The sequence below is a fragment of the Eleutherodactylus coqui genome, chromosome 4, assembly GCF_035609145.1.
Source record: "Eleutherodactylus coqui strain aEleCoq1 chromosome 4, aEleCoq1.hap1, whole genome shotgun sequence".
NCBI classification, from domain to species: domain Eukaryota; kingdom Metazoa; phylum Chordata; class Amphibia; order Anura; family Eleutherodactylidae; genus Eleutherodactylus; species Eleutherodactylus coqui.
In genome coordinates this window covers 273,003,361-273,023,975 of record NC_089840.1, presented here as the reverse complement: position 1 = coordinate 273,023,975, position 20,615 = coordinate 273,003,361, and the positions used below count along the sequence as shown (strand labels likewise).

General features: G+C 45.8%; 2 protein-coding genes across 2 annotated transcripts in view; both read right to left on the bottom strand.

Moving 5' to 3' along the window:
• Positions 1–20,615, bottom strand: part of LOC136624531 (zinc finger protein ZFP2-like) — a 67,372-nt gene that overhangs the window by 7,566 nt on the left and 39,191 nt on the right. The window lies entirely within an intron of this gene.
• Positions 3,275–13,574, bottom strand: LOC136624474 (gastrula zinc finger protein XlCGF66.1-like). The gene is made up of 4 exons (XM_066598454.1): positions 13,519–13,574; positions 5,372–5,504; positions 3,562–3,741; positions 3,275–3,472 (listed from the first exon to the last, which is right to left on the bottom strand). Exons 2-4 carry the CDS (start codon positions 5,447–5,449, stop codon positions 3,332–3,334), a joined length of 399 nt encoding a protein of 132 aa, XP_066454551.1. The 5' UTR covers positions 5,450–5,504; positions 13,519–13,574; the 3' UTR covers positions 3,275–3,331.

Here is a 20,615-nt window from a genome sequence, read left to right as displayed (position 1 = left end):
TCTGATACTGCACTCCCACAATACATAAAACCAAAATTGTGTTTTTTTTTTTATCAACTTGTCTCCCAGAAAAATAATTTGATAAAAAGGACTCAAAAGGTCCCATGAACTTCAAAAGAGTACCAATAAAAAACTACAGGGTCTCCTGACAGCGATTTTTCAATCTCAAATCATCGGTCCATAAGAAAAATTGCTCATGTGAATAAACACATTGAAAACAAACGTTTGGTACCGTGTCGCCAGTAGAGCAAAATGTGATTGTTCTCAGTAAGAGAAACGACGTAATCTTGTAGATATGATACCTTTTAATGGCTAACAAAAATACATGATGTTATAGCAAGCTTGCGAACCAACGCAGGGTTCTTCTTCAGGCTAAAAGTGGCCTGACGAAGACCCAGAGAGGTTCGCAAGCTCGCTATTACATCATGTATTTTTGTTAGCCATTAAAAGGTATCATATCTACAAGATTACTTGGTTTCTCTTGCGGGGAACAATCACAATAAACACATTGAAAGCACTGTGTTCTTTTCACATGCAATATCTGACTATATCGCAATCGGTCAGATATTGTGTGTGAAACTTTCCCTGTGAATGCAACTCAAGGGTTCCTTCCACAGGTCGAGAGGTGTTAAGCCAGGAAGAATAAGAAAATTCAACAGCACCTCTTCATCCTATCCAATGTTGTGGCAGAAGGTCATTACGATACAGTAGTCTTACAGCTCGGTGGTGGTGCACTATCTGGCTGAAACTAAAATTTCCTTATACATCACACAAATGACCGGTAAAATGGATGTGTGGAGCCTGTCAAGGTACACTGGGCCAGTGATGGTGTCTTCAAAACAAGAATGATCAAATTAAACCCCTGGATGACAATAGACACCAAATATTGAATCACCAATGACTGAGGAGAATCTGGGATGTTCTCTGCATTTAGTGGTTTCTCACCTGGGTCATCTGTAGGAATCCCCTCCTTACACGGCTGATCCCCCCTCACATGTGTCTCTGTAGCATTAATAGGGATCAGATCTTCATCCGGATTCACAAGCTGTGAAATAAATATTGTAAAAGTCATCACACAGTTGGAGAAGTCGTGTGGAAGGTCTTATATGGCCAGAAAAGGTCATTAATTAGTATGAGGAGCCGGAATGACATGACAGCAGTAGTGATCTGGGCCAAATAGCTGCAGGTCTCCTGTATAACTCCAACCTGTTGCTTCTTTATGCCAACCAGAAGTCTCCAGAACCAGAAAATAGTGATAAGATGTGGAGATCTAATGTCTGCGGTCGGCTGTAATCCCGCCATCTCATTATCCAAGTATCAATCTATATTATATAAAAAGATGAAAGCCCTCACTGACTGACTGACTGGCCACTAATCCTCTAACTTCCCGGTGTTGTACAAACATGAAATTTGGCACAAGCATTCCTTAGGTCCTAAATAGGAAAAGAAAAGGGGTCACAACTCGAAAATTCAATGCTAATTCCAAAATATTGGCACCTCTGTGTAATGTACCTAATCTAATTCTCTAACTTCCCGATGTTGTAGAAACATGAAATTTGGCACGACCATTCTTTGGGTCCTAAATAGGAAAAGTAAAAGGGGTCACAACTAGATTATTCAATGCTAAGTGCAAATGTATTGGCACCCCTATGTAATGTAACTTCCTGATGTCGTACAAGCATGAAATTTGGTACGACCATTCTTTAGGTCCAAAAATTTTAAAAAAAGAAAGGTCCTAAATAGGAAACATAAAGGGGTCACAACTCGATTATTCAATGCTAATTGTAAAAGTAAGTACGCCCCTATGTAATGTAACTTCCCGGTGTTGTATAAGCATGAAATTTGGTGCAAGCATTCTTTAAGACCTAAATGAGGAGGGTGGCACATTCTGCAGAGGGACATCGGCACATGCAGCCTGAAGAGAATCTAATGTTCCTCTATATGTATATATATTTTATTCCTCGGTTGCTCTAACGTAACCTTGACTTCATAAAATTGTCCGTGCGAACAACACGTAAACACCTGTGTCAAATTAAGTCAGGCGAAGTCGGAAATATCAGCTAGTCAGTCTATATACATATTGTAGTGGTGCAGTATCAGAATGGCCTATAGAGGGTGCCAAATAGGCAGTCTGATACCTTGAAAGAGAAAGATAGGGTTAACACCTGATGGGTGTAGCAGGAATTGGGTGCATGTAAGCTAATTCCTGCCAGAAGCAAGGTGGAAGTTACAGCTTGGCAGTGCAGGACAGCTGGAGTCCTGTGAGGACCAGCAAAGGACCTGAGGTTGACAGGGACAAAAATGCTAACCTCACACCTAGGTGGGGTGTTTATGGACTGTGTATGGGATACCTGTTTGATGTACTGTGAATAAAGGCTGGCAGGAGTCAGATTTAAAGAAACCTTCTGACTCCTGGAGCATATTTGCATGCAAGATGCGTCAGTTCCTGACCGTGTAAACGGCGATCCAGAGGCAAGTGAACCCCGCTTGCTTACAATATATAAAAAGGTGAAAGCCTCACTGACTGACTTGCCACTAATTCTCCAACTTCCCGGTGTCGTACAAACATGATTTTTGGTACGACCATTCTTTAGGTCCTAAATAAGAAAAGTAAAGGGGTCACAACTCAATTATTCAATGCTAAGTGCAAAAGTGAGTTCACCCCTATGTAATGCAACTTGTCGTATAAACATGACATTTGGCAGAAGCATTCTTTAGGTCCTAAATGAGGAGAGTGGGAGGAGTGGCACATTCTGCAGAGGGACATCGGTACATGCAGCCTGAGGAGAATGTAATATTCCTCTATATGTACTGTATACATATTTTATTCCTCGGTTACTATAAAGTAACCTTGACTTCATAAACGTTTTTGTGCGAACAACACGTAAACACCTGTATTAGATTAACTCAGGTGAAGCCAGGAATATCAGCTAGTCAATCTATATATCTACATATAAAAAGGTGAAAGCCCTCAATGACTGACTCGCCGCTAATTCTCTGACTTCCCGATGTCATACAAACATGAAATTTGGCAGGGTCATTCTTTAGGTACTAAATAGAAAAAGTAGAGGGGTCACAACTTGATTTTTCAGTGCTAAGTGCAAAAGTATTGGTACCCATATGTATAAGACTGAACACAAGACCTTTCCAGTCATTCTACAGACCATAGAGGAGATTTCATGAGACCTTCTCTCCATCTACCTGATTATCCTGTGGAAGAAGAGGCCGGGGACATCTCTCCGCTGCTGTTCTCTTACTGGATCTACCTGCAAAAAACACAGACAGCCACTAAATTCATTCTCTACATACAAATAATAAAGGCCGTGTGGATTTAGTCCTGTCTATTACCTGGTGATGGGGGGGACTGGTGGTCCTCCATCATGACGTCCTTGTACAGATCCCTGTGTCCTTCTAAATACTCCCACTCCTCCATGGAGAAATAGACAGTGACGTCCTGACACCTTATAGGAACCTGACAACACAATGATACCGTCATCACCCAGGCACGTTATACCGCCATAGTGTTACTGTATAATGTCCCAGCATTCCCAGCAGCGTCACCTCTCCAGTGAGCAGCTCAATCATCTTGTTGGTGAGTTCTAGGATCTTCTGCTCATTGATCTCCTCCAGTATCAGCGGGTGAGGTGGAGACCCTGTGATTGGGCTCAGGGGTCTTCCCCATCCATCAGACACCGGGGCCTGACAGCCATCACTAGAAGTCTTCTTCACTACTGTGTAATCCTGTTTATAGGGAGATATATTCGTAAGTGTCACTGTAGATATTTCCAGAGTCCTTCATCTCTCCAGTTATGTCCATGTGTTATTAATGTGACTAGCCGATATCAGGACAAAAACAAAGCAATGTAGGAAAAACTAAAGCAACCATCCAGTCTTGGAGAAACAAAGATGGCAGAATGGCTTCTCCGCCTACCTGAGGCACCCAGTACAAAGTATACATTGGTAGTCTAAGACTCTACATACTAGTCTGACTGGCTAGCGCTGCTCACATGGCCAGTAATGGCCAATCAAAATATTGCAGTGTCTTATACTAATGATGCATACTGTGCATTGGGTAGTCAGAGAAGCAGTTCGGCCATCTTTGTTTCTGCAGAAGCGGAGTGTCGCTTTAGGTAAAACAAGCCTGTTAGACCCAATGCCAACATAAGATTCTCACCACTGGACTATGTTTAACCGACTACAGCTATGCTACCACGTAGACAACAAGTGACTGCTGCAACGATGACACCACATAGACGACACGGGACCGCTGCAGCTGACACCACATAGACAGCACGGGACCGCTGCAGCTGACACCACATAGACGACACGGGACCGCTGCAGCTGACACCACGTAGACAGCACGGGACCGCTGCAGCTGACACCACGTAGACAGCACGGGACCGCTGCAGCTGACACCACGTAGACAGCACGGGACCGCTGCAGCTGACACCACGTAGACAGCACGGGACCGCTGCAGCTGACACCACGTAGACAGCACAGGACCGCTGCCGACATCTTTGCTCTAGCTAGTTAATCAAAGCCCAGCAGTGAAAAATGGAGCAATGGCGCTGGAAATAATTGATTAGACTTGTTTTAGTCAATTTCTCAACCTTGTTTGTTTTGGGGTTTAATGGTCCATTTACACAGGACGAATCATTCAAATTCTCGTGTTCCCACAGGAACTGGAACAACACTGGTCCCCTGTAAATGCCTGCAGCGACTGAAGGAGAATTGTTCAGTTTCTGCATGCAGAAAACTGATGGACGAGCGGTTCAGTACGAACAGCAGTCACTCACTGCTGTCCAGCACTTTTAGCAGCCGGGGATTTTTAAACTCCTGCTGCTGAAAGTGCTGGACAACAGTGTCGGGGAACAGCCGGAGGATGCGTCTGAATGGCGGAGTAATTTTTTTTTTCTATTTTTAAATAGTTAATGATGATTTTTCAGGGAAGGGCTTATATTTCCAGCCCTTCCCCGAAAATCATACTGCAAGGTTTGCCACAAACCACTGCTTTCAATGGGACCGGCAGCGCCGATCCCATTGAAAGCAATGGGATAGCATGTTGCACTTCTGCCACAGCTGTCACAGCTGTGGCAGAGGATTCCTTCCACCCGCGGGAATGAAGGAAACTCCTGCCACAGCTGTGACAGAAGTCCGCAGTATTCTCCCTATCTGTCAATGGGGCTAGCGCTGCTGCCGCTGGCCCCATTGAAAACACTGGGGGTATCCCAACGTCTTTCTTGTGCTGCGAGGCGAGTGTTTTCACTTGCTCTCGCAGCACAAGAGAGAAAAAAATGCCAGTGGATGTCAGCCCTCACATAGATAATGATGGAACATAGATAAGAGTGACGTCATCCCCTGAATCTCTCACCTCTCCTGTAAGCCGGAAGAGTATCTCTAGGGTGAGGTTGAATATACTCTCCGCCATCTTGTCCCGGTTCCTCTCCATCCTTGTCGGGCCAATCAGGAATATTATCTGATATAGTAGATATCGGCCGAGGATTCTGAATGGAGAGAAGATGAGACAATGTAACATCATACAAAACCCCCCATAATAATACAATTACTGGAGAGAATAAGGGGAAACCGGCGAGGAGGTAATAAAGTGTAGATGTTGTGTTCTCTCTTCTTGTATGGACTGTAACTGAATAGTTTGTTATGCCACATGTGAGATCAGACCAGGTCACATCGTCACACAACCACTACAGGCATTCACGGGTGTCAGGGAATCCGGACAGCAGATCCCACCGCTACAGGCAATCATGGGTTACAATGGTGATGCCAGGATGGAGCAACAATCTGGTAGAGAACTTCATAAATCTAGAACTCGGACAGAAACTTCCCAAGTTAGAAGCAAATACAGAATGTCTTGGAGCCGTTCAACAATAAGGCAACTGAAGGTTCAAACACCAACAGATGCACTACTGCAGGGTATTTGTCATCGGCCATCCACCACGTGACACGAGTGCGACCACAAGGAGTTAATCTACCTCCTCTTCCTCAGTCCAGCACTCATGACAATATGGATCATAGATGACAACCTAACAGTCCTATATGCTACAGAAATACAAGCAGCCACCACTGACAGTTCAGAAGTCTACTTTCCGGTACGTACCGAGGTATACAGGTACTCACTGCACTCCAACCGTCAAAGTTAACACTCTAGCAGGGACTATAGGTTCTACAGAGCAATAGGGACTTAAAGGGGTTGTCCCGCGCCGAAACGCTTTTTTTTTTTTTTCAATAGCCCCCCCCGTTCGGCGCGAGACAAACCCGATGCAGGAATAAAAAAAACAAAAAACGGCCAGTACTTACCCGAATCCCCGCGCTCCGGCGACTTCTTACTTACCTAAGTAAGATGGCCGCCGGGATCTTCACCCACGGTGCACCATGCGGTGCACCGTGCGGTCCATTGCCGATTCCAGCCTCCTGATTGGCTGGAATCGGCACACGTGACGGGGCGGAGCTACGAGGAGCCGCTCTCCGGCACGAGCGGCCCCATTCAGAAAGGAAGAAGACCGGACTGCGCAAGCGCGTCTAATCGGGCGATTAGACGCTGAAAATTAGACGGCACCATGGAGACGGGGACGCTAGCAACGGAATAGGTAAGTGAATAACTTCTGTATGGCTCATAATTAATGCACGATGTATATTACAAAGTGCATTAATATGGCCATACAGAAGTGTATAGACCCACTTTGTTTCGCGGGACAACCCCTTTAAGTTATTAAAGTTTTATTTTTAATACAAAAAGTTGCAAAATATAAAAAGGACAAACAAAACAAAACAGTGACATGGAATAAGGCTGCCTGCAGACGAGCGGGTCGGATCCGGCGGCGAGAATTCTCGCCGCGAGACCCGACCCGAGCGCCTGCAGAGACGAGCGCGTACTCACCCGCACCTGGCGGCCCTGGCTCTTTCATGTGCCGGCTGCCAGGAAGCCGACGCATGCGCAGACCGGAGCCGGCGGCCGCGTGAGTGACGTTTCTGTGCGAGGCTCTGCAAGCCCCGCACAAAAATAGGACATGCTGCGGTTTGTTTGCCGCGCGAGATTTCGCACGGCCAAACCGTGGCCGTCTGCATAGTAGTGCATATTGTAATGCACTCCTATGCAGGCTTTGAGCGGAGGAAATCCCGCCGCGGGATTTCCGCCCATGTGCAGGCGGCCTTAGAGTGAATAAATGAAGGATATCACCAGAGCTTTCACCAATTACATCAATTAATTTCCTGGCGCGCTGTAGTATCTGGACAGTCTTGCAAAGCTTGGTTGCACTCTCCTGCAGAGTTTAACAATAGTCTTCGGCTGCCTATGAGACTATGTAGGGTCCCAGCAAACAAGGAGACGGTGGGTGGGCTTCAAAGGCCATGCATACAGTAGGCACCATGAAAACAAATGTCCTTCAGCCAAGCGCCTGGAAATGGTTCCAACAGAAACAGGGGTGTAACAATGGCGCCACCTGTCTCTGGATGGCGGATAATGAAACAGTTGGAGCTGCTGGTGCTTGTCAGACAATCCTCTCTACTGGTGGTCTGTCAAGAGCGTCCTGAGCCCGGTCACCTTATGTGCCCTCATGCAGCCACCGCTCCCATCATCTTCCAAGGCCGGATTCACATGACCATATTTGTGCCCCTTTTTGCGCGTACAATACTCAGAGAATAGAACCCACTGATTTCAAGGTGTTTGTTAACATGCGATTATTTGGCGTGCGCATTTTGGTCATACAAAACAAAAATGAAAGCATACTTGTAGCGGGCCAGACCGAGGAGAGGGGCAGCGGAAATGATAGTAGGCACGGTGGCACAGCTGCCCTCTCAGATGGAAAAACACAGCCTGGCTCAGCGCTGCACAGTGGTAAATGGCAGATCTTATTTGGGTGCTACTCACAGAATCGGGTAGGGTAAAATGGTGATACCCAGTGGGGTGCCACCTGCAGAAAGGTAAAATCTTATTTTGTCATGATGCCAGTCCATTTGTAGGTAGGTAGCCATTCTGAACAAAAATAAATATAAAAATGGGAGAAATAAACCACATTTAACTTAATCTCAGGCCCCAACTCTTCTCTCCTCCGACGGTGTTAGTCCTTTACTGCTGTAGTTCTCTACTTCCTTCTTCTCCGACATGGAGATGGTGTTAGTACTCACACTTTGTCATCTCCCCACTGCACTGGCTCTTCACTCCTCACTTCTCCTCTTCAGCCTCTCCTAGACTCCAACTCTGACTGAGACTGCCCAAGCTTCACCCCTGTCTCCTCTTATCACTCTAGCCCAACCTGTGTGGGGAAAACATTGCCCAATCACAGGCCCTCTTCCTTCCTGCTACCTGACCAACCACTCCCCCAGGCTGCTGCTAGGTGAAACCTGAAACCCCATTAGGATGGAAACCAGTCAGTGATAACTTCACACAGCATTGGTCACACACAATAATGAACACCACAGAAGTGCTGTAGAGCCCAACTTGGGGGTCCTATAATACTCTAATTCCTTGCACATTTGCACAGGGAAAAAAAACACATCCTGAACTCCATAAACTAAGTGGCCATTTCAATGGTTGGAAGCATCATTGAGTGTTTTATTGCATGCGTGAAAAGCATAGTAAAATCCGCAATGCCCATTCTGCAAACGCATCGGTAAATCAGAATGGCCGGTGGGGACGATTCATCGATACGGCCATCCAGCTTCTCTCATCCCAATAATGCGCCCCTCTCAGACTCTGGTAACGGGGTGAAATCTCTTCTCTGCGTCGTAGAGGCGTCTAGTGGTCAACAAGCTCCACACAAGCGGAAGAAGAGGTCACTACCTACAAGGAGCCTCCGAGAGCCTCTTATAGGCCAAGGAGGGAACTGCTTCTAGGGCCTCCGGTGACGAGACCGTCCATCTAATCACCACAACTCTCATCATTACAGATCTGGAACTGCAGGACGAGGTTTACAGCAAAATGACGACTTCTTCTGGGAGCGGGAGTATTTTTTATACAAAGAGTGTAATACAAACTGTACATACGTAACACACGCATACCTGGCAGCACTGAGGAGGCAGAACTGAGGACTTCATCAAGAGGAGGCAGATCAGGAGCCGCTTCCTCATTGGAGAAGAGAAGCTGCCTGGAATGACTGCCCCCTTCTGGTGAACTGCCCGCCGCAACCACTGCTGCAACCAAGTGATGTGCATTGAAGCTGGTGGGCAGTTTGCAAACTGCCTATATGATCATCCACCACTGCTAGTCATGCTGAAGCTTGTGTGCGCTGGGAGTCTGATGACCTTTTTGGCACCCAAGGGGCTAAATGGACTATGACGGGTCCATCATTTCACCGGAACAAATACTTTATCTGACGTATTAGTCAGAATCTGTGATGGAAGTAATACAGATGGTATATCAAACAGAAGAAAAGCAAACTGCAATGCAGGACATCTGTATGTATGTATATATATATATATATATATATATATAGTGAGGGATTAGCGTTTAGGATCGGTAGCCACCTGGGCATAAGCAGTCAGAGACAGTGACACATAGGATAAAGTCTTTAGTCCAGGCTTTGCCTGGGTTTATTTCCAAGCAAACAAAGCAAAATACAGGCCTTAACATCAGGCAAACATAAAGTAAATCCTGCTCGTCTGAGCACTTACTATACATGGAGCGTCCCTGTCTACACACTGGTAACCAAAATGGCTCCTGCACACCGCCAGCCAGGACTCTCAGACCTGCAGAGGTCTCAGCTCTCCCTCTAGGCCCTGTAGGCCCAGGCTTTATAAGGCCTGGTACCAGCCTCACCTGGTACGTGGGAGTGACCATCCCACCCTTCACTTTGGTCACTCCAGGAAAAGCCGGCCCGGATTATGTGGCTTGGAGCCACTTACATACTACAACGTGTTAGTGGCTTAATGCTACTAACACTATACTGCCGCCTTCCTCCACCGAGCCCAGGCTGCTCAGTGGCACGTATCTGCCCAAGCGCTCCCCAAGGCAGCTTAGGAGAGCATCCTAGGCGACACATACCTGCCCTCCAGCACCTTGCCGGTCACCGTCTCACAATATATATATTACATATAGTAAAGTCATACAAAGAAGAAAAACACATTAAATCTAAAAAATCCCCACATAACAATAGGAGTCCCTGAGAGCAGAACACCAACTCCATATAGATGTGTATCACTAGGTGTATCCAGGGCAATAGCCATCAGTGTATCTCCAGTGTAACCCCCACCCCGGAGGAAAGAGTAAAGCGCATGTCACAGATAATGCAAAACATGTTAAATACCTATCAATGGTGTGAGGCTCCCCAGAGGTCCACCATAGTGTGGGGACTAGACCCCTGACACGTGTTTCCGACAGCCTTCTTCAGAGGGGTACTGCTATCCACAAATTCTATCCCTTAAATAGTGTCCAAGTAGTTGAGCTCACCTGTTCATAATCCTCGCCCCTTGGAAACACCCCTACACCTTCCTTCATTGAGAATAGTCCATCATATGGAAGGGTGTACCAATATGGCGCTCGTTCAGGTTAAAGGGGTTGTCCCGCGCCGAAACGTTTTTTTTTTTTTTTTTTCAATAGCCCCACCGTTCGGCGCGAGACAAACCCGATGCAGGGGTAAAAAAAAAAAACGGATAGTACTTACCCGAATCCCCGCGCTCCGGTGACTTCTTACTTACCTTGCGAAGATGGCCGCCGGGATCTTCACCCACGGTGGACCGCAGGTCTTCTCCCATGGTGCACCGTGGGCTCTGTGCGTTCCATTGCCGATTCCAGCCTCCTGATTGGCTGGAATCGGCACACGTGACGGCACACGATGTATATTACAAAGTGCATTAATATGGCCATACAGAAGTGTATAGACCCACTTGCTTTCGCGGGACAACCCCTTTAATGAACACAAGCAGGACTGACTTGGGTCACAGAAAAAGACATTTTTCATATTGGTCAAACTGTCTGACAATCAGTCTTGCAATGATGGAAATCCCGGTGACAGGTGACATAATGGCGCCTATGTGGATGACGCAGGAAAGCCGAGAGAGACGTGCAGCTCTCTTAGGGTGACGCTTGATCAAAATGAAAAAGACATTGCATCCATACAGAGGCTGGGAGCATGCCATCCGCAACGACCAACCCGCGCAGCGGTCATGCTCTGACACATGGACTGCGTGCAATAATAAAAAAAACGTGCACAAAACAAATACAACTTTATAGCAACCTTGACAGCAATCTCTACAAGGAGTGAGAACACGAGTGAAGAAAATAAAAAAAAAAAAATTTATATAAAGGTGAAAGCCCTCACTGACGGACTGACTCGCCACTAATTCTCTAACCTCCCGGTGTCATACAAACATGAAATGCGGCACAAGCATAGATTATGTCCAAAATAGGAAAAGTAAAGAGGTCACACCTCGAAAATTCAATGCCAATTGCAAAAGTATTGGCACTAGAGATGAGTGAGTGTACTCGATAAGGACAGATACTCGAGCGAGTACCGTCCTTACCGAGGACCTGCCTACTCGCCCGCAAAGATTCGGGTGCCGGCAGGGGAGAGCGGGGGGTGTGTGTGTGTGTGTGTGTGTGTGTGTGTGTGTGTGTGTGTGTGTGTGGTGGTGGAAGAACAGGAGGGAGATCTCCCCCCCCCCCCCCCCGCTCCCTCCCGCAACACAGCGCTCACCCCCGCCAGCATCGGAATCTTTGCGGGCGAGCAGGCTTGAGTATCTGTCCTTACCGAGTACACTCGCTCATCTCTAATTGGCACCCCTATGTAATGTACCAAATCTAATTCACTAACTTCCCGCTATCGTACAAACATGAAATTTGGCAGGACCATTCTTTACGTCCTAAATTGGAAAAGTAAAGGGGTCACAACATGATTATTCAATGCTAACTGCAAAAGTTTAGGCACCCCTATGTAATGTAACTTCCTGGTGTCGTACAAACATGAATTTTGACACAACCATTCTTTAGATCCTAAATAGGAAAAGTAAAGGGTACGCAACTTGATTATTTGAACTGCACCCCTATGTAATGTAACTTCCTGGTGTCGTACAAGCGTGAAATTTGGCGTGAATTTAGGTCCTAAATGAGGAGGGTGGGTGGCACATTCTGCAGAGGGACATCGGTACATGCAGCCTGAAGAGAATCTAACACTCCTCTATATGTATACATATATTATTCCTCGGTCACTCTAAAGTAACCATGACTTCAGAAAATTGTGCGAACAACACGTAAACACCTGTATCAAATTAACCCGGGCGAAGCCGGGTAAATCAGCTAGGTATTATATATATTTTCTATAAGGTCTATTCCCCACTTTATTGCCCTAGCCACACATAATGGTATACATCTGTATGGAGTCGTGTTCTGCTCTCAGGGACTCATATCACTATGTGGGTATTTTTTGATTTAATGTGTTTTTATACTTGTGTGTATTTCTGGGTCTTTTGTTTTTGGATGTATGATTTTTCTATATGTAAGGGCTTATTTACACGGGCGATCATACGGCGTGTAAAAATGTCGACCCGCGAAAAATAGAACATACGCGACCGAAATCCATCCAGCGTATATACAGTGGCCAAAAAGATAATTCTGGAACAATTTGCGGCTCCTATGGGAGCTGAGAAAAAAGGGAGGGGGGAGGCATTTTAGCAGCATCCAACGGTGCGAACAGTTTACAGGTGCCTCTATGTAGGCATTGGAAGGCATCCGAGGTTTTTGGCAGAACGAGGGTTTTCCGACGTGCAACATATTTTTTTTGCTAAAAACGACGCTAACGACCGTGTGAATGGGCATGAAAATGCTGGCTATGATCACGGAAAAACGCCCATTCCCGCGGGCAAACGTTAAAATGCCTACGCTCATGTAAATGAACACGGCCGGGTCAGATTCCAACTGCATGATCGCGCAGCGGAATCAGACCCTGCGCCCCGGCAGTGACCCCCACCTACCGGACTTGTAGTCTTCTTTCTGCTCGCCGTCCCGCCGCACATGCGCAGCGCAGAGAGTCGCGCTGGTGATGATGCGGATTCGCTGTGACTCACTGTGGGATGGACGGCTTCCATTGACTGCAATAGAAGCCGTCCGTGCGAGGCTCGAACTAGAATAGGACAAGCCGCGATCCTCCCACCGCCAGCGGAAAAATCGCAGTTGGATTTCCGCTCATAGGCAGGGCATTTTCCGTAGCATGTCCTATGGGCAGTATTAGCTGCGGGATCCGGAGGAGAACGTTCGCTGCAGATCCCGCAGTGCTAATACGGCCGTGGGCATTGGGCCTAAAATATATATGTACATGGCCCCTGGTGCCACTGCTGAGATGTGGGGGGCCACAGGAGAAGGACAACAGACCACCGCAGCCTCTGATTGGTCACAGCGGTCAGGTGGGAGCCAATCCTGAACAAAGACCTGGAGGACCGCAGGGCCGAATCACCGGAAGAGGAAGAACCGCCGGATGTATCATATCTCATCTACAGATACAGAGAACATATCATATGATAACCAGTGACCGCTACCTGCCCTGCCCCCCCAGTGCTGGAGACCCCACATACCTCCACCTGCAGCCGGACAGGAGCCGTGGGGTTGTTCTGTGCTTACAGGACCTGTGATGATGTCACCGTCATGTGATCAGTGTGTGGGAGGAGACAAGGGGTCACATGACCAGGCCTCTCCGCTCAGTGGATGCAGGACTCTGCTGTGTGGGGATGTATTCAGAGAGTGGATGGAGCAGAGCCAAGCGTGTGTGAAACGGAGGAGCGGAGCCGAGCGTGTGCGAGACGGAGGAGCGGAGCCGAGCGCGTGTGAGACGGAGGAGCGGAGCCGAGCGCGTGTGAGACGGAGGAGCGGAGCCGAGCGCGTGTGAGACGGAGGAGCAGAGCCGAGCGTGTGCGAGACGGAGAAGCAGAGCCGAGCGTGTGCGAGACGGAGGAGCAGGGCTGAGCGTGTGCGAGACGGAGGAGCGGAGCACCCAAATCTTTTGAGACGAGTGGGTATGTACTCGAAAAAGGCAATACTCGCTCGAGTAATTTGCCTTAGCGAGTACGCTCGCTCATCTCTAGTTGTCACCAATATACACTAAATGGGGTACTGCTAGGGAAAAGTGATACGGAAAAAACGCCGGTACAAGTCTGTTTTTGCCAAGTACATTCTTAGAGCTTGGACAAGATCGAGCTTGTGAAGGGTCCTCTCCATGCAATGCACTGGCTGCGCAAAATAGGAGAGCAACACAATGTCCTCATTGAGGTGGAAGGCCAAAACCACCTTTGGCAAAAAAAAGGATTGGGATGCAGGACTACTTTCTCCTTGTGAAATACCACGAACGGTGGTACAGGTGAATGTACCACCAATCCCGACACCCTCTGATTGGAGGTGATGGCCACCAGAAATGGTACCTTGACAGTCATCATGCGAGCCAACACTTCCGCAAGGGTACTAACTAACCTAGGGGGCTAACCTGGCTGGGTGCCCCTGTAGCCTCTATATTCTGATAGGCTTCTGCAACTTCCACTTTGACCATGTCTGACCTCCTTGGACATAAAGCTAAAACTGACTTTCCCCAGCAGGCAGGAAGGGGTATAGCTGACAGAAGGAGTCAACTTTTGTTTAAGCTTTATGTTGCCCCCTACTGGCAGCTACTACCCACTGCATTCTGTATCCCTGATATTCCTGACAAGAAAAGTGTTCGACAGTGTCCACTGGGGGGAAACCCTACAAAAGACCAAAATGGGTCTCCGATTTCTGAACTGGATAATGGCCTTATACCATAATTCAACAGCTTGGGTTTGGATGAACGAATCTCTCTCAGCACCCTAAAAATCAGCAATGGTACAAGACAGGGCTGCCCTCCATCCCGTTTTCTCTACATCCTGGTGATGGAGTCCTTAGCAAATGCTCTCAGGGAGAATCCACATATCCGAGGCTGCAAGTTCGAGTCGTATAAATATAAGCCCTAGAATTGCCCTCCCAGCGGTCCTTAAGGAGTTTGAAAACTTTGGCTGAATTAGAAACTTTAGGGTCAATGTCAATAAATCCGAGATCCTTAAGGTTTTCATTTCTCCTGAAGAGGCATAAAGTTTAAGAACACCATTTACTATCAGATGGTGTGATGACTGTATAGAATATCTGGGGATCCCCCTGATGGTTGAAGCGGACCATTTGTTTGAACTGAACTACAAACCTCCCTTGAGACTGACCTGAAAGTCAGCAGCCCCTAACCTTATTGTGGTTCGGTAGAATTAGTGCCCTGAAAATGGATTCCCTTCCTAAATTTCTATATCTTTTTCAGATGCTCCCCATTAGAGTACATAGAACTTTTGTTTTGCTGTGTACCGAAGGTGTCGTTGAGCTTTGTTTGGGGGAATGCTAGACCACACTTGAAATATAGTATACTCACCAGCCAAAAATAAAGGGGGGGGGGCAGGGTTACCAAACTTCTCCCGCTACCACAAAGCTGCAATAGGGAGATGTATTCTAGATGTTCTTTACAACAACTCCACTAATCTGTGGGTGTAAATGGAACAAAGCGCATCCTTTTTAGGGCACAGGGTATCTTTTGGCTACAACGAGGGAGGGACAGACAGGGACTGGAGGTCTTACCTATCATAGGATGCCTCCTAAACTTATGGGATGGCTTTGCAGTACACAAAGGCCTGATTTCATGACCAGGCCCACTCACACCCCAGTTGGGTAACCAAAATATGCTGACTGTGCTATTCCTGTTAAATAGGCCAGAGTCCCCTTTCCCACGGGTGAGAGACGTGGTATCCAAAACGAGAATGCGCTTCCTCCGAGAACTGCTAGGAGAAAGAGGTTCAATGATGGGGGTCTGTTTTCAATATTTACGAATCTGATACTACATTTCCTGACTTGGTTCCATCATAACACTACACGCCCCATTGACCCAGTTTGAAAAATTATGTATGTCACCAGCGCCAGTACAGGCAGGAATTTCTGTGGTTTACCGAATCCTGCTGGCGAAAGAGACGCAGGACAATGCAACACCTTTTGTACGAAGTTGGGAGAGAGATGGAGCACTCCTTCACAGAGGAGGCTTGGACTAAATCTTTTCTGCTATCACACAAGCTTTCAATCGCAAGTAAATTTCTGGAGATTAACTACAAACTTTTGACTAGATGGTACGTACAGAGTGCCTATCCGACGCTCCAAGATGTATCCCCAAATCTCGGATAAGTGCTGGAGGTGCTCACTGCAAAGAGGCACTTTCCTACATAGTTGGTGGTTGTGTCCCATGGTCTTTGCCTTGTGGTATGAAGTAATCTCCCTCTGTAACTCCATACGAGGAACGACAATACCCCTTTCCCCAGAGGTGGCCCTCCTGTTCATGATTCCAGGGCCTCTAGCTAAAATCAAAAGAGATGTCCTCAGGTTTTTCCTTTTGGCATGTGGCAGATCATTCCTACTCTATGGAAATCACCTTTGCTCCCCCCACCAGGTTAATGTGGCTGGAGGCTTTGGATAACTTAATGCACATGGAGGAACCGAGTGCCTGTGAAGATTGCAGATTCTCCAGTTTCTGCCATGTATGGTCCCCTTGGATTATGTACCACTCCTCCCCTAGTTTGCCAACTTGGCTCATGCTAGTATTTGTTACGTGTGCTGCTGAGACATGTTGTACTATTGTGATTCCAGCAGCACAGCACTCTCAGGGTTAATGATTGATCTGGCTGGGTGTGGTACTGTTTGCTAGCCAATCCCCTGGATCTGTGCTCACATATAAACCCAGCCCCTGGTCAGTCACTGCATGGCCCCTCAGGTGAGCAGTCATGAATGCTTGTCTGGTGAAGTTTGCAGTGTGACTTGGTTCATGTCCGTTTGTACGTTTAAATTCTGTCAGTTTTGTGTTAGCTTGCTGTGTGTCCTGCAATCTGTGTCCTGTTGCAGCATGCAGTGTGAACGATGTCCAGTTTTGCTGGACTCCTGGTTAGTGTAGGGACTAGCAGTATAACCAGGAGCCGTGAAGTGGCCTGCTAGCTTTCAACATCTTGTACAAAATGTCAACCAATACCTGGTAATTATATTCAGCTTCCAATCTGTTATTAGTGGTTGCACGTTGTATGCAGTGTATTCTGGGTCTGTCATGTGGCATGTGAATGCATCCTGTTCTGGTGCGTGGCTCCTAGGATCAGCTAGGGCCCAGATCCGAAGACCGCTGGGCTGCCCTTATTAGGGCAATGTCCCCGCTCAGGTAGGGCCACTCTCATTCCTCCTTGTAGCACAGGGTCAGTTGCCTGAAACCGGTGTGAGTCCCGTGTGACCCTGGTGATACCCGTGTGCATCCCCTTTGGTCACGATCGTGTGGGTCCCGTGCTTTGCCTGCCCACACGACCATAACAGTATTATTCCCCCATAAACAACTATTCATGTCATTACTCATGATACAAAGTAATATTTAATCAGGCTTTCCTGATCCCACGCTCCCCAGACTTCAGATTCTTGATTCTTTGTCTATCTCTACCTTCTTTCTGTTTCACCCTTCTAGTAATCCCTTCATAATCTTTCCCTTTTTGTAACTTCTATAATTTGGTTTTATTGAGTTCACCTTCCTGGATCACAAGGTTTGTGACAGGGGCTTAGAGTTTAAAATTTGGAAGATTAGAAAAACAGAAGATACAATTCTTGAGGACTAACACTATTTGACTTGTTAACTGAAAGAAATTAATGTCCTTTTCATTACTTGTAAATTGGGTCACCGTTACTAGTGGCATACCACAGGGGATGGTTTGGGGCATTATTCTTTCTAATATATTTATTAATGGCCTAGTAGAAAGATTGTGCCATAAAATATCAATATTTGCAGATGACACAAAACTATGTAAAGAAATAACACAAGAGAGGACGCAAGGAAATTGCAAGGGGATCTGGATAAATTGGGGGCTTGGGCAGAAAAATGTTAAATGAGATTGTATTATTATATATACAATATATTATTTAACACTGATAAATGTAAAGTTCTGCACATGGGCAAAGGAAATACATGTCACCATTAGATGCTAAATGGGAAACACTGACAAGAAAAGGACTTGGAGTTTTTAGTTAACTCTAAGCTTAACTGGGGCAACTCCTGCCAAGGCAAATAGGATCATGGGGTGCATGAAAATGTGGAAAATTGGCTTCTACCTCAATGGGGTTTTTTGCCTTCCTCTGGATCAACATTGGGGGTTAATAGGCTGAACTGGATGAACATATGTCTTTTTTCGGCCTTTAATACTATCAGAGGAGTTGGAAGAGAGCTTTAGGGTTATCAGGTCCAACACCCTGCTCAATGCAGGATAAATCATTCCAGACAGATATCTGTCCAACCTCTGTTTGAAGACTTTCATTGAAAGAGAACTCACCACCTCCCGTGGCAACCTGTTCCACTCATTGATCGCCCTCACTGTCAAAAAGGTTTTTATAATATCTAATCTGTGTCTCTTCCCTTTCAGTTTCACCCATTACTTTTAGTCTTTCCTTGTGCAAATCAGAACAGGGCTGATCTCTCAGCACTGTGACAGCCCTTCAGATATTTGCAGACAACTATTAAGTCTCCTCTTAGCCTTTTTTTTGCATGCTAAACATCCCCATATCCTTTAGCTGTTCCTCATAGGACATGATTGGCAAACTGTTCACCATCCTGATAGCTCTTTTCTGAACTTGATCCAGTTTGTTAATGTATTTTTATAAATTGGGGTGCCCAGAACTGGACACAGTATTCCAGATAAGGTTTGACCAAGGAAGAGTAGGGGAGGATAATTACTTGTTTTGATCTAGACCCTGTGCTTCTCTGAATACATCCCAGAACTGTGTTTGCCTTTTTTGCAGCTGCATCACACTGTTGACTCATGTTTAGTCTATGATCTATTAGTATACCAAAATCTTTCTCACATGTGCTGCTGCTTAGCCCAACTCTTCCCCTTCTGTATGTGCCTTTTTCATTTTTTTTGCCCACATGTAGGACTTTGCATTTCTTCCTGTTAAATTCCATTCTGTTAGTTGACACCTGCTGTTCAAGCTTGTCTAGATCTTTTTGAATCTTCTCTCTAATCTAGTGTTAACTATCCCTAACTGTGTCTTCAGCAAATTTTATCAGTTTCCTCACAATTGTTTCTTTCAGATCATCTATGAAAATGTTGACCAACACTGGGCCTAGGACAGAGCCTTGTGGTACCCCACTTGACACATTCTTCCAATTGGATGTGCAGCCATTTATGACCACTCTTTGACTAGATCACTCAGCCAGTTGTGAATTCACATAAAAGTTGCCTTGTCAATTCCATATTTGGAATAGTATAAGATACTTTGTCAAATGCTTCACTAAAGTCAAGATCATAATACTACATCTATCACATTTTCTTGATTAACCCAGTTGGTGATTCTGTCATAGAAGGAAATTAGATTCATTTGGCATGACTTGTTTTTTTACAACCCCATGCTGGCTCTGGTTAATTACTCCATTCTCATCCAAGTACTTGCATGCATGCTGTTTAATAATTAGTTCAAAGATCTTTCTTGGTATAGAAGTCAGGCTCATAAGCTTGTAGTTTCCTGGTTCCGCCATCTCTTTTTTGAAGATAGGGACATTTGCCCTTTTCCAATCTACTGGGACTTATCCTGTTTGCCAAGAATTTTCAAATATTACAGCAAGCGGTTCAGCAATTACCTCCGCTGCTTCCTTTAGTATCATAGGATGTATTTCATCTGGATCTGAAGACTTGAATTCATGTAAATTAGCTAAGTATTCCCTCACCATCTCTCGGCTTACAGATAGCCTGCATTCTTTTATTCCGCCAATAGCACAGGGAGGATCAGTTGATGTTAAATTTACTTTCTGAGACAAAATGGATACAAAATAGGAATTTAAAAGTTCAGCCTTCTCAACATAATTTTTGGCCAAGTCACCATTTTAATCCTGTAAAAACTGATATATTCCTTTTAAAGAATAAAGGAACATTGGCCTAAACACAAGTATTAAAAGCAAACATTTTTTAACTGAGACGCAGTTATTTAGGTGAATGCAAAATAACCTATGCACTTGGTTGGTATACAGATGTTTTATCCGGCCTCTATTTTCTAGCTAATATTTATTGGTAATCATATACATTTTTTAAATAGGCACTGCACTTTAAACTAACTGGGAAAGACATTGGGATAGACAGTGTGATAACTTTCAATAATGAAAGTAAACTTACCTAAAATGTTTTTGTGCTGAAAATACAATCTAAAGTGCTGCCCTCTAGGGTTCTCTATTCCTTCTAATTTGTGGTCCACTGCCTGTCGTCAAATAAAGTCTGTCTCTAGTAACAGAGACACCAACATAGAACACAGAAATTGGGGGATGGGTGTTGCCTCAGTCAGAAGTCAAGAGAGAGAAAAGCCGTAGTGCTCCAGCTATCACATCTCCACTTTTCAGTACTTCTTATTCTCTCTCGCTGTAGCACACCCCTATAAGTAGCTGTACTATTAAGGAACATTATAGGGAATTCTATTACTTTGTGTTTGCGCTAAATGGAGACATCACAGCAAGTCTACACTCACCAGCTCAGAGATAAAGACTAATTCCTGTTCTCCTATATGTACAGTATATAGAGACAACATAGCAGCTAGTCTACAAAAACTAGCTCCGACATATAGAGCTGGTTTGCATGCACTA

Coding starts and splice junctions, on each gene's coding strand:
- LOC136624474 (XM_066598454.1), bottom strand. CDS start 5,449: ATGGAGAGGAACCGGGACAAGATGGCGGAGAGTATATTCAACCTCACC. Junction 3,742..5,371: donor TCTTCCGGCTTACAGGAGAG/GTGAGAGATTCA, acceptor CCCTATAAACAG/GATTACACAGTAGTGAAGAA. Junction 3,473..3,561: donor TTGAGCTGCTCACTGGAGAG/GTGACGCTGCTG, acceptor TTGTGTTGTCAG/GTTCCTATAAGGTGTCAGGA.